A 14,620-nucleotide genomic window follows, 5' to 3' on the forward strand; every position below is an offset into this window, starting at 1 on the left:
ACATGGGGAAGAGAGAGGTTGGAACCGGATACTCATCCGGTCATGCACGCAATGGTGACATTGGGCTCGGCCGGGCACCTAGTCAAATGGCTATACCAGGCTGTCATGGAGCTCTCAAGCTGCTTATTACCCCAGTTGCGGGAGCCATGGGAGGAGACGCTCACCAAGTAGTTCACTGATAAAGACTGGGAAAGAGCCTTGGGAGGTCCCAAGAAGGTATCTCGAAACGCTGCCTTTAAATACTCACAATTCAACTGGCTACATAGAACTTATCTAACGCCCCATCGGCTGAATGTGATATTTGGGGATACTGACAAGGCATGTCTATGCTGTGCTCTTGCTGATGCAGACATTGATCATATGATCTGGTATTGCCCTAGGCTCTAGGATTACTGGACGAAAGTGATGGAGCAGATGAACGAGGTAATGTTGTTCAGTATAACGTGTGCCCCAGCTGCTTGCCTCCTTGGCCTTTTTTCGAGGCCCACAGCCAATCGGTTGCAGTTGCGTTTCATCGACTTGGCCTTGCTTTTGGCCCGACGGCGCATAGCACTTGGATGCAAGGCAAAGCAAGCACCAACAATGTCCAGATGGGAGGAGGATGTGACATGTTGGGTGAGAGCTAAAGAACGGGCTCTCCTCAAAGAGGATAGGGTGACTAAACGACGCAAACCACTTGCAGAGCCCTGGGCGGAGCTAGTGAAAGCTTTTGATACGCAACATGCCCCATTACAGTCTTCTGATATAGATGTGTCTGATTCAGACATCCATCCCTAGATGGAGTTCTGCCTCAGCGTGTGACACACCGAAACATAGATGTAAATGTTTCTGACATATCAGAGCGCAGGAGATAGTCAGTTCTAGATGGGATGGTTTACCCTGGGAGGGAAGTCGGTAGCCACCTCACCCTCCGAGGCTCCCTCATTGCCCATAAATGGCATTACTCAGAATCGAATACCTCATATACTGAGTACGACCCCTGGTAGGGCATACACTCTAGTATATCATTATTTATGTGTTAAATTACTTTGGCGTTTAGTTATGCACCACAATCTGGCTGGTCCTTTTTTCTCCCGATTTTTGTTTTCTGTATTTTGGATGCAATTGGGAATCATGGGATTACCAGAAGGGTGCCTTTTGAGAGCCTAGACAGATAATGTTGCTCCTCCCACAGGGATAATGAGCCCCTAAGAATGGAACTGGTTGGTTTTCCTTATTGTTTACCGTTTACATCCGTGTTTCTTCTGTTGTGAAGTGATAGAGGCGACTGAGTGACTAAAGATGTCATAAGGAGGTATGATATACCTTATAAGCCTCAGATTTCTAAGGTAGAGACGACTGTATCTGCCATCAATGTGTTTGTTTTTTTCACTGCTCAAACCAAAGGTACGCATTGTAAAAGGTTTACCACATGTATTATGATTATACATAGATTGTGAAATGTTAGTGTTGTAAAATAACAAATCATCAACAATCAATAAACCCTGTCCTTTTGGGCATAAGTAATGTCAGTATATCTTGCAACAGACCAGTCACATGTTCATGACCTCTGTTACACTCCGCTATCCACTATCGTTTCTTCTGTGGTATTTACTGCAATACGTCCGGTATTCTTAAAAAAAATTAAAAAGAAAACATATTGGCCAACAACTCTTGACAGTCGCCTAGAACAACAACACTGGATGTCTGAGACCTTAATCCATACGGAGCATCCACCACATAAGATTGAAAGCAGACAAATTTCTGCAAAAAATGTGTAGCGAACAGAATGACACCTCACGGGAACACCACCGTCGGGGCACTTGGCAAGTACTCACCAGACTGGGCCCCTTTCTCATCACTGGTCGTCATTCAGTTCCAAAGAAAAGGAAAAGTGTGTCCAAACAAAAAAACAAGAAGTGAAAAGAGCGTGTTAGCAGAACCAATAAATCTGCTTGTGACTGACAGATGTGATTAAAATCAACAGGCACACCTCTTCGCAATTTTATTCCTAAATATTAGGCGTGGGCTGTTGAATTAAAAAGGCTGGTAGCTACCATCGCATACCATCACCTATCGCCAACATGTTTCTCTGCCTCAATGTTTTGGGCAGATTCATCAGGGCTACACACCTTGTTGCCACACCACTGTTGGACACTTTGTTCTATGTCGACTTCTGGCAACCTGCTTCACTTATACCAGCTGCCGAGGGACCAGAGCATAGAACAATACTCCAGGGGTGAGTTTTTCTTGCTATAGTCACAGCCAATACGATTGTAATACTCAATTGTGTGTTTTCCACCGGAGCGCGTGGTCTCCTTCTGTACAATGCGCTCCGGTGAAAAGCATACGATTGATTATCGTCTGTTGCAAGACATACTGACATTACTTACGCCCAAAAGGACATGGTTTATTGATTGTTGATGGTTTTTGAGTGGAGGGCAACCCTGTGCTTTCGTTTCCCTCTGAGCTCCTCTTTGTGATAGTAAAATAACAGATGCCAATAAAAAAGATATTTGAAAAAAAAAGTGGAGTGTCGTAGAGTGGACTTTGTAGCGCCCTAGACTGGAGTGGCATAGCATGTTGTAGAGTGGAACAGAGTTTCATAAAGAGAAGTGGCGTAGAGTGGAGTAGTGTGTCACAGAGTGGGGTAAAGTGGTATAGAGGGAGTTGCATAGAATGAAGTAGACTGTCACAGAGTGGATGGCTTTGAGTGGGGCTGATTGTCATGGAGTGGAGGTGTGTAGAGAGGAGAGGCATAGAGAGGTGGGGTGTGGTGTAGCGTGTAGTATCATGGAGTTGCTTAGAGTAGAGTGGCATGTTGTGGAGTGACGTGTGATAGGGTGGCATGTAACAGAGTGTCTTAGAGTGGAGGGACAGACAGTAGTGAGGTGTGTCATGGATTGGTGTATTGTAAAGTGGAGTTTCACATCATACAGTGGAGTGGCGTGTCACAGAGTGGAGTGGAGTGGAATGGAGTAGTGTGTCATAGAGTGGCATAGGGTGGAAAGCCATAAAGTGGAGTAAAGTGCTGTGGATTGGAGTGTCATAGAGTGGAGTGGCATATCATTGAGTGACATGTCGTAGAATGTCTTAAAGTGGAGGGCCATAAAGTGGAGTAGCGTAGAGTGGAGTGGCATGTTGGGGAGTGGTATGTCATAGAGTGTTGTGTCGTAGAGTGGAGCGAAATGTCGTAAAGTGGAGTGGCTTGGCGTGTCATAGAGTGGAATGATGTGCAATACAGTGGTGTCCCATAGAGTGGCGTAGAATGGAGTGGTGTCAAGTGGAGTGGCATGTCGTAGAATGGAGTGGCATGTTGTTGAGTGGAATGGCGTGTCATATAGTTTTGTGAAGTGTTATGGATTTGCCTGTCATAGAGCGCAGTTGCATGTTGTGGAGTAGTAGGTCATAGAACGGACTAAAGTAGAGAGTCTTAGAGTGGAGCAGAATGGAGAGTGTCATGGAGCGTCGGAGAGTGGAGTGGCTTGTTATACGTTGGCGTATCGTAGAGTGCATTAGAGTGGAGTGGCCTAGAGAGAATTAGCATGTTGTATGAGACGCCCACGGGCCTTTGTATGCGCTTTAGAAATATAAAAAATAAATAAATAAATAGAGTGTTGTGGCTTGTCATAGAGTGGTGTCACGTGTAGTGTCATAAAGTGGAGTTGCGTAGAGTGGAAGAGCATAGAATGGAGTTGAGGGTTGTAGAGCAGTGTCGAGCGGAGTAGCGTATCATAGCTTGTCTTAGAGTGGAGTGGCATAGAGTGGAGTGGAGTGGAGTGGAGTGGAGTGGAGTGTCGTGGAATGGCGTGTCAGAGAGTGGAGTAACTTGTTATACAGTGTTGTGCCTTAGAGTGGAGCGGCATAGAGTGGAGTGGCTTAGAGAGGATTAGTATGTTGTAGAGAGGAGTGGCTTGTCATAGAGTGGGCTTGCATGGAGTGTCATACAGTGGAGTGACATAGAGTTGAAGGGCATAGAATGAGTCGAAGGTTGTAGAGCAGTGTCGAGTGGAGTGGAGTGGAGTGGAGTGGCGTGTCGTGGCAGGTCTTAGACTGGAGTGGCATAGAGTGGAGTGGCATGTTTTAGAGAGGAGTGACATGTCATAGAGTGCAATGGCATGTTGTGGAGTAGCGTGGAGTTTCATAGAGTGGAGTGGTGTGTCGTAGAGTGGAGTTATGTGTCATGAAGTTGTGTGTTGTGGAGTGGCTTGTCAGAGCAGAGTGGCATCTTATGACATGTCGTAGAGTGGAGGGGCATAGAGTGGAGTGGAATGTCTTAGAGTGGAGCGCATCGCATGTCGTAGAGTGGAGTATCGTGGAGTGTCATGGAGTGGAATCTGGTGGAGTGGACTTGTGTGTCGTACTGTATGTTTTGTCACATACATTTTTGGGTTAGATTGTAATAGGAAATGCAGAACTTTCTACATAATTTTACAAAAGTACTGCAGTACATTGTAAACCTTTTATAAGACATAAAAATACTTTCCCCTAACTCTACAGACTTTCCTAAACTGCCTCATTTTTTCCTGTGCATTACAGATAGAGAAGTAAGCTATATTTCATGTTAAAACATAGAACAAATAGAAAGTGTGGTCTAAACAACAAGGCTGCCTTTTATTTTTGCAAGGGCTTAAATTAAACAATAATATTGTGTTTCGTCATGCCCATGTACCACAGTATACCTCAGAGGTACTGGGATATTCCGTGGGCCAATATATCACGAGGTTTTTGTCCCTTATTACTTACAAACAACTGAACAAATTCAGATCAAATAACAAAAAAGACCCTTCATACACAATATAATGTATTTCTGCCAAATTTCATGCAAATCATTTCAGCAATTTTGTCGCAACATCTGTGTAAACAGACTATGGAAAATGCATTGATGGAAAAATGTTTTATGGGTACCCCCTTTTTTCTTTGCACCCCATTTACTAACCACAACAAAACTTTGCATCATCAGCCAATGTAGCAAAATGAATAGGTCTGCAAAGTTTTGTGGATTCATCAAACAGTGACAAAGCTATTAGCAAGCAAAAATCTTAAGAATTCCTATCTCTGGGACTCCTAACTATAACTAAAGAGGGGCAACCGCCACTCTGTTATGTGTATATACTTGTCCCTGTGATTGTAATAGCTTCATCTCTACATGCTGTGTCATTGAAGGTCAGTTATAGAATCTACTGACTTCAGTGAGACTGCAAGATAGTCAACATTGTTAACTTCCTGGCATTCTCGCTAATTTGTATGTGCGTATATGAAATCTAGTAACTTGTGCATGTATGCATGTACAACACAGTCCAAACTAAGAAATCTTTCTGTATCGTCACAGGAACCCCTCAAATTAATTACAATCTCATTCTTATATAAGTTCAAATAAATGTTTAGGGAAATAGTTCAGAATTCACTATTGTCAAGATCACAGCTTTTCAAGAATACTTACAATGTCCAGCGATACGAATCCTTAGAAAGCTTTAGGCATTAACAAAAGAAATCTAAGAGTCACGTAGTGACGTGTGACACGATTACTAAATGGCAGTATATGCAAGAGTTCCTGCTGTGCAGAGAAGCATAATTCATTGTCAATAAGCTGCCAGACAGTGCATTCCCCGCAGATGTACATCCTCAATCCTGGGGTTTGGAATACCACTCCGGTTAGGATGCTTTCGGCGCAAGATCGGAATTGGGCCCTAAGCGGTAAGCAGTATTTCCAGCCCTGCTTTCTGACAATAGTCCATTATGTAAGGAAACCTATCAGATGGCATAGCTGACCACCATAAACCAGGGCATTGCCACCATACTCGCTTGCTCTGTCTCGCTCGCATGCAAACACACACACATCCTCTTCATAAGTGTGGAACGCATTTTGTAAGGCCACTCAAAGGTCATTTTTTTAAATGACCAGGTGATTATTACTCACTGCTTATAAGGTATTTTATGTATGTATGTATGTATGTATGTAAGTATAAATTATTTTATAGCGCGCTCCGTTACTGGAGAGTATCCTGGCGCGGGTGGAGGAGAGGTAGACAGTCAGACATACAAGAAAACTTAACTTACACTCTTGAACAGATGAGTTTTCAAATGCTTTTTAAAAACAGCCACTGAGGACATAGATCGTAGCTGGAGAGGGAGAGCATTCCAGGCCCGGGCCCCGATCACTGAGATCGATTGGCCACGAGTCTTGCTCGTTTGAAGCGGGGAAGATACAGTTTGTGCAAGGTAGAGGATCTGAGGGGGCGTGCAGGAACATAGCTGGTAAATCTCTTCCTCAGATACAGGGGGCCTTGATCATGAGAGGCGCGAAACGCAAGCACCAGTGATTTGAATAGAATGCGCTGGGCAACCGGAAGCCAGTGGAGCGTGCGCATCTCAGAACGGACGCTCTTCCATCTCGGGATGTTAAACAAGAGTCGGACTGCCGCATTCTGGATGATTTGGAGGCGTTTTACCAAATAGGCCGGAATGCCACTAAACAGTGCATTTGCATAATCCAGCCTAGCCAGTATAAGTGCTCTGGCAACCGTCTCCTTAGCATCCCTGGGGAGCAAAGGAAAGAATTTGCGGAGCATTTTTAGGGTAGCGAAACAGGTGCCTGTAAGTTTATTAATGTGGGCCTCAAATTTGAGATCCTCTGTGAACCAGATGCCGAGATTTTTAGCTGGTCTCCCCATCTCTTTTGGGCAAGGAATGTTTGGTGGCCACAATGAGTTCTTAAACGAGGTGGGGAAGGAGCCATAGAAAAGTACTTCAGATTTTTCCTCGTTGCATTTCAATTGGGCCTGTGTTAACCAACGAAATGCAGCGGACAGGCACAGATGAACAACCGCTGTATCCAGATTGTCATCCGGCCAGGTAAACAACAGTTGGGTATCATCTGCATACCCTATTATCTTGGCCCCAAACTGTTCTGCCAGGAAAACCAGGGGGGTTATATAGACATTAAACAGCAGGGGGCTAAGAGTAGACCCCTGCGGTACCCCTGTAAGCAGTGGTTTAGGTTCAGAGGCGTGAAGAGGCATCCAGACCTGCTGAGTCCTATCGGACAGAAAGGAGGATAGCCAATCTAGGACAACTCCCCCAATTCCAATGGCCAACAACCGGCGGAGAAGGAGCTCATAGGGGACGGTATCGAATGTGGCAGAGAGGTCCAATAAAATTAAGACCGCTCTGCCACCTCCGTCCAAACATTCCCGAATTGACTCAGTCATCTCCACCAGCGCCGTCTCAGTACTATACGCCGCCCTGAAGCCTGATTGAGCAGGATGGAGGGCATTGGAGATGTCAACAAAGTTCTCCAGTTGCTGAAGGACTACCTTCTCACAAATTTTTGTAAGTGCCGGGAGAAGGGAAATGGGACGGTAGTTCCCAGGAACCGACACGTCCAGTCCAGGTTTCTTCAGAAGCGGCAGCAGCTTGGCCTGTTTCCAGGCTGCAGGCACCTCTCCAGTGGCCAAGGAGAGGTTAACAATCTGCGTGATCTCAGCGCAGACTGTTTCCGCCACCTCCGACAGCACCCGGGCCGGGCACGGATCGGCTGGAGAGCCAGACTTCAGGGACTGAAGGAGCGGGAGGACGGTACACTCCTCAGCTTGCACAAAGTTCGTGAGATGCTGCCCTGAGTTTGGACATAGTGAAGGGTCCAAATCAGCCGCTAGGTGGTCGGCTGGGAGGGCCGCTAAAAGGTCCTGCTGGATCTTTGTTATTTTCGTAATGAAAAAAGATGAGAGTTCCTCACACCATTGTGCAGAGGACGGGAGTGGAACAGCATCAGCCACAGGGGACAAAAAACTTTTAACAATAGAGAAAATCTCTCTACTATTGTTATCAGCCTTAGCAATGCGCCCTGCATAGAAATTCCCCTTGGCTACCTTGATGGCTGTATAATAGTCTTTCTGGGCGAGTCGTAGAGCAGATTTAGCCTCAGAGCTATATCCACATCTCCAAGCTCGTTCCAATTTTTTACACCCCAGTTTCCGTTCTCTCAGTTCCGGGGAGAACCAGGGTTGGGAGGGAGAGCGCCTAGCTCTGCACACCGTACTTTGCTTGGTAGAGGCGATAGTCGCCTCCCGAGCCCACTCATTAAACTCACATACTGCTGTGTCTAAACATGAGTTAAGTTTTGGGCGGGTGCTGGACAAAGCCTGTCTGAACTCGAGTACATTAATCTGTTGAGGGTGGCTCATGAGAGATGGGAGACTGGGTTCGGGCAATTCCCACATGAATCTGACCAAATCATGGTCCGACCATGTAGTCTTTTCCACAGTAACTGACTGAATGGGAAAATTAGAGCAAACCAGGTCGAGTAGATGGCCACCCGCATGCGTTGCACCAGTGACCCATTGATTCAGCTGAGCAAGCTCGAGGATTTCACCAAGTCTTCGGGCTTCTGGGGCGCCCGGAACATCCATATGGATATTTAAGTCGCCGACCAGCAGAAACTTGGGAAAGCTTAGGGCACGGGGCACTATGTACTCTTCTAGGGAATCCAAGAAATGGCTAGGCTGACCCGGTGGCCTATAGATCAAAGATCCGCCCAGGGTAAAATGAGGGGAAGTTTTTATAGAAAAATGAAGAACCTCTGCCCTGGCATCCGCAGTCGGAGGCTCAGATGTGAAGCTCCACCACTCCCTAAAAACGATAGCTATCCCCCCCCCTCTACCTAAAGGGCGGTCCACCCTAGCCATCTTGAAACCCCTGGGGACAGCAAGTTCCACACTAGGAGCGGAAGTATTAGTCATCCACGTCTCCGTGAGGAACAATACGTCCAACTGGCCTTCCCCTAGTAATTCACAAATATCGGCGGCATGCCTCACCGCAGATCTGGCATTGATCAAACCCGCCCTGATGTTGGGGGCAGGGGCGTTGATGGCCGGATATGAAGGAAGGAAGGGTTGGGGGAAGAAGCCACAGTGGGGGCATATAGCCAAAGCACCATCAGGGGCCACCCGAAGACAGGATAGATCCTTAGCAGGGGGGGCCAGACTCCACAGAGCACTGCGCGAGTACCTGCGTTTCTCTAATGAAGGGATCCCAGGAAGGCGCCGAGCAGTAAGGCAGGCCCTGGGCCTGTCCGTGGCACGGACGGGCACAGACGGGCCCTCCTTTGGCGCTCCTTCGGCGCGCAGTCGGCGCTCCCGCTGCGCGCGACCGCTGCGCGCCCTATGGGGGACCATTATTTATCACCCAAGCCCCTCCCCGAGCTGGACCGCTACCTCCCGACCAGCCAGGGACCGGGCCTCACTCAAGATGGCGCCGCCCGACCTGTCCCTCCACAACAATCGGCACAAAACAGCCACGGTGGACCAGGGCACAGGGGAACTGAGAAGCAGTGCAGGTAATTAAAACGATTTTAGTTTGATTAAAAAAGTACATACAACACCATTAGTCAAGCAATAGAGTGTAAGGAGGTAAAAATGGTTTTTAAAATATAGCGCTACAGCTACAAAGCAGCAAAGCGAGAGAGCAGAAGAGTTAAACTCGCAGTCTGCTCGTCTTTTCTCTTCTCCAGCAGCGTTTCTAAGTGCTGCCACCACAAAGATCAGCCACGAGAGAAAGGAGCCCTAAGGGTCTATTTATCACCCAAGCCCCTCCCCGAGCTGGACCGCTACCTCCCGGCCAGCCAGGGACCGGGCCTCACTCAAGATGGCGCCGCCCGACCTGTCCCTCCACAACAATCGGCACAAAACAGCCGCGGTGGACCAGGGCACAGGGGAACTGAGAAGCAGTGCAGGTAATTAAAACGATTTTAGTTTGATTAAAAAAGTACATACAACACCATTAGTCAAGCAATAGAGTGTAAGGAGGTAAAAATGGTTTTTAAAATATAGCGCTACAGCTACAAAGCAGCAAAGCGAGAGAGCAGAAGAGTTAAACTCGCAGTCTGCTCGTCTTTTCTCTTCTCCAGCAGCGTTTTTATACAAGTGTTTCACAGCTTTAGACATTAAAACGAAAGCACTTAGATCTGCTGAAGCTATTCCTGGATCTTCATAAACACTCATATTGGTTTAGAAGAGCACACCTCAAATTAAACTATTAAATAAAGTGAAAGTCTTGAAATAAATCCTCAAGATGTGAAGTACACTACCATCTATGCTAGCAACATTATTCTCATTTTAGACTTTACCTGTTCCTCTGCATTGAAGGGGTACGGAGAAACCTTTGAAATTACCATGAGGCAACACTAACTTTACTTTATGCATTTATTTTATTTCAAGTCCTAAAGCATGGAATGAGCACCAATGAAGTGCTTAACTGAGAACGGATGTATGACATTACAACGCATGCTTTTACCACGCATGCCGTTACAACGCAGTTTTTACAACGCATACCACTACAACGCATAGCGCTTTGGGGTGCTGGATAGTGAATAGTTTAATTTACTATTCCAACTCCAGTCTCCGTGGATAGTAGGGAAGGTGTTGGATAGTGAATTAAATCTATTCCCTATCCTAGAGCGCCCCCCAGCGCAATGCGTTGTAATGGTTTGCGTTGTAATGGTTGCGTCGGAATGGTAGTGCGTTGTAAAAGTTTCATTGTAAAGGTTGTTCACCCTGAGAACATATGCATTACAGCAAGATCATGTTAAACATGAAGTGTAGTAAAGAACTGCTTGCTCTATTTTGCACAATCTTGTCTGTGCTTGACTATCACTAATGACTATATTCACCTTCACAGCAGCACAAAATCAAGTTTCTCTTACTCTTTTTTACAGCACAAAAGGGACACTTCGAAGATGACTAAATATGTGGAACTCATCATTGTAGCTGATAATCGTGAGGTAAGATTGCTAAAAAACAATGGACATTAATTACAAAAATAAATGATTTTAATGAAGCTGATGTTAATGATTAGACAACATATACTAAACACATGATTGAAAATGGTCCTGAAATATTCTGCTCTTCAAGTGCTCAGTTCGGTGGTTGCAGATTGTGGCAACCGGCACTAATTTTTGCAGTCCAGGACTTATTTTTCATTATAAAGCTTTGACCCAGAGCAAGAGAGAGAAAAGAAGAAAAGAAAGAAGAAGCTATGAAGGAAGGAAGTGGAGATAAAAATAACCTACATGATTTTAAAAAGAGAAAGGAAGTTTAAAGGGGAGAAGGAAGTAGGCATGAATTGGAATCAAGACTAGGCAGAATTCGTATTCAGCATCCGCGGCTTTTGGCAGCGCGGTCAGTGGGCTCCTAAGAAAAGCTTTGGGCTCCAGCATTCATGGTATTACAAAAGTAATAATTTCCTCACTGAATGCACTTCAGCAGGGGTCTGAGAATTCATAGATGTCCTTGTATAAGATATAATCCACATAGATGGCCAAAGCACCAGCTGATTATGTGAAGGTGTGAAATAAAACCAGGAGAAGAACCTATGAAGATTTGTTTGAGTGTGCCGGTAATTGCATCTGTAAAAGGTGAAATTAATTTTGGAGGGGATTTTATCCAGCTGTGGGTGATCTCTTGTGGATGTTGTATTTTTTTTATGTACTGTTACAGCTAAATATTGTATTTTTTGCTGGGTGTGTGTATATTGACTGATTATTAGGTCCATGTACTTTGTGTAAAGAACCAAAACAAACTTAGTATTAACTAGTTTTAAGGATATGTGTGCGGGAGACATTTTTGTAGTCTCCATAGCTCCCGAAAGTTAACATAATTATTAATTTAAATTTATTATTCAATTAAACAAAATACATTGCTAAATTTCAATTACATTTTTTACGCGTTTTCCCTATGTAATGTCTATGGGGATTTGTCTTTTTTTTATCACAACTGCAGCCTGAACCGCTGCTGACTGGAATTACACTACATTTGGCAGAAAGCTAGATGTTGGTGCGGAAAGCATACTTTTTGTGATTTGGTGTAAATCCGTTCAGTAGTTTCAGATATATTTAAGTTAAAAAAATATAGATATCTGGGGACGTGAGTCCTTGCAGTGGACTCGCGGATCCTACTAAAATTTTATTGGCTGTCAACTCTTCAACCAGGAAGTGCTGGCAGCCATCTAGGGACTCGGCTTGAAGCAGAGTCCCACAAAAAAGTAGAAAATGAAGAAAAGGGGGCAAGTAGGAATGCCTTGAGCCCTCACATATGGTGGGGGTACCACAGGGACCCCGCTGGAGGTTAAACAAAAATTTTTGTATTTGATTTTGCAGGGAATCTGCAAAATTAAAAATAAATAAGACACGCTGGCTCTCGCGCATCTTTTTTCTGAAGCCCCTGAGTGGCCCAAATCCCGGGGGCAGTGTTTATCAATTATGTGGCTGTGCCCCGGGGACCCCCACCTCACCAAGGCAAACAATACAATGAGTTTAGGGGAGGCTAATAGGGCTTCCCCCACACCCGGGGCCGCCACCTCCCCGAGGCTAATGTTTTACCAAAGGAGGGAGCGTGCGGTTCCTCAGCAGCCCCAGGGGGCTCAGGGACCGCCACCTCCCGGGGCTAATGTATTAACCAAACAGGTTACTGCATAGACCGCCCTGCAGCCCTGGGGACTGCCACCTCCTCAGGGCTTTAACTTTCATTGTTGGTGGGTCTCGCGGGCCGCACCAGCCCTGGGGACCTCCACATTCCTGGGGCTTTAGCTAAAATAAATATGGGGGCAGCGCAGTCTCCCCTCATCCCTGGGGACTACCATCTCCCGGGCTTCAATTTTATTAATGGGGGGGGGCACCCAGACTCCCCAGCCCAAGGGACCAACACCTCCCCGTAGCAATTACCAGAAATGCGGGGGCCTGCATGGCTGAGTCTTGTGGGTGGGGCTACAGAGATGATGGGCGTCGATGGGGAGTGGTAAGCACTGTTCTCAGTGCGCATAATAGTTTTGCCAGCCATCTCAGGCAGGCCAAACTGTCATGCGTACTGAAGCTCTCTCCAACCCAGCTACATAGCTGGGTTAGAGACCGAAAAGAACAGGCTCCCAGTCTCCTTGGGAGTACAATACCTCAGCGCTCTGGCCGATCCTAAAACTGCGTTCATGCATGAGAACAGCTTCAGGATTGGCCATAGGGGAGGCTGGGAGCCTGTGCTTGCAGTGGAGCCATGAGAGGAGCAGAAGACTGGCGATGTGGCAGGCTGCGGGTGGCAGGTAAGTTCTTTTTAATTGTTTTTGCTGATGACTCCCCCCCCCCCCCCTCCCGCCCCTCTCATCTGATACCATCCACTACTACGAATTCAACCCGTGGAAGGGGGCTGCGTGACTCCCCTACCATTTAATAAAAGTGCATGGCCCAGGGGATGGGTCCCCGGGGCACAAATCTGTCCTGGGAAGGAGGGGTCACGCGGCCCCCCTCCCATTAAAAAACAAATAAATTAATAATAAAGGACCAGCAAATCGCCAGAGGCCCGCCCACTTTCTCCACTAGTCTGTAAATGAGCCTCTGGGCGCACTGCTGGTTGGGGCATGAAGTCCCCATGGATGATGAGAGTCCATGGGGACCAGAGATGCGTTCTGTTACCTCCAGTAAGTCCCAGACAGCAGGATTGTTGAGAGCTGGTCAGAGGCCCGCTCCCTTTCTCCACCACTTTGCAAAAGCAACTACTAGTGCAAGGGTATAGTATCCTGCGCCACAGGTCCTGAGATTTAGATTATGTGCAGCCGGAACTTGCGAACATAGGAAGTTCACTGAAATATGGGAGGAGTGGGGTGGGAAAAAGAAGAAGAACTAAGGAGGGCAAAGGCTACGATTACCTAATATGCCTGTTCTAACTTTACCCTAAGCTTACCCTAGTTACTCTGCACTGTATAACTCATCACAGTAGGTAGAATGGCAAAGGACGCACAACCCTCCACCCTGAGTGAGAAAGTACCTGCAGGAAAATCCGGTGAACACTGAATACAGGTATAGTAATGTGTATGGCAACTATGGTAACATACAGCAGCAAAACTGTACCCCCCCCCCCCAGAGGTCTCCTTGAATAGGGGAAGGAGTGAGGACCAGGGGGAAGCTACCACAAAGTAATGACTGCAGCGAGGAAAGATACTCCAATGTCAATAAATGCCCAGGGTGATGATTCTTCACAGTCTCACAGGTTACGAGGATCACTTAAGTATGGAAGACTTGTCAGTCTAGAGGCAGTCTCGCTGGAACAATCAGCCCTCAAGATCACGAAGCACCGTTTACACGTTTACAAATACGACATCGCCCCCAGGAAAGTGTTGCAGGTCACAATTAATTAATTAACTCCCAGGCAGTCTTGATTAGAACAGGCAGATACCAAAACTCCCAGAACCGTCTAACACAGACACACCGGGCAGGATGTGTCATGCAGCAGTCTTACTTGGAACCAGCAGTCTTCAATGCCTCTTTCCTCACTGTGAAGACGTCGCAGGTCACCACTAACCGCTCTCCCAAATCCCGTCTGAAACTAGTGGATGCCTCAACCAAAGAATCACTGCCCGAAAATGAAGATTACTGAGGGGGGTTGAGGGCGGTCTTGATGAAGCTGGAACGCCGGAACACACGCCTAGCAGATAACTGAAGGAAAGAATACGGCGGCCCTGAGGGGGCTGGAGCGTAGTAACCCTCGTCCCTTCCGTCGCATGAAGGGCTCCCTGACAGGATTTTCCTCAGCGCGGCTGGGCAGCTCTAGCACCACTGGCGACCAGGAGATAGTGTCTCAGGACAGCGCTTGCTCACCGC

General features: G+C 46.7%; 1 protein-coding gene across 1 annotated transcript in view; it reads left to right on the plus strand.

Moving 5' to 3' along the window:
* LOC147667242 (disintegrin and metalloproteinase domain-containing protein 12-like) overlaps window positions 1–14,620 on the plus strand; it is a 705,308-nt gene that overhangs the window by 186,561 nt on the left and 504,127 nt on the right. Inside the window, exon 2 of the mRNA XM_086948820.1 lies at window positions 10,694–10,759. Coding sequence (XP_086804946.1) covers window positions 10,715–10,759 — 45 coding nt within the window. The 5' untranslated portion in view covers window positions 10,694–10,714. The remainder of the gene's footprint in view (window positions 1–10,693; window positions 10,760–14,620) is intronic.

This window comes from Lissotriton vulgaris, unplaced genomic scaffold (assembly GCF_964263255.1).
Source record: "Lissotriton vulgaris unplaced genomic scaffold, aLisVul1.2 SCAFFOLD_906, whole genome shotgun sequence".
Taxonomy (NCBI): Eukaryota; Metazoa; Chordata; class Amphibia; order Caudata; family Salamandridae; genus Lissotriton; species Lissotriton vulgaris.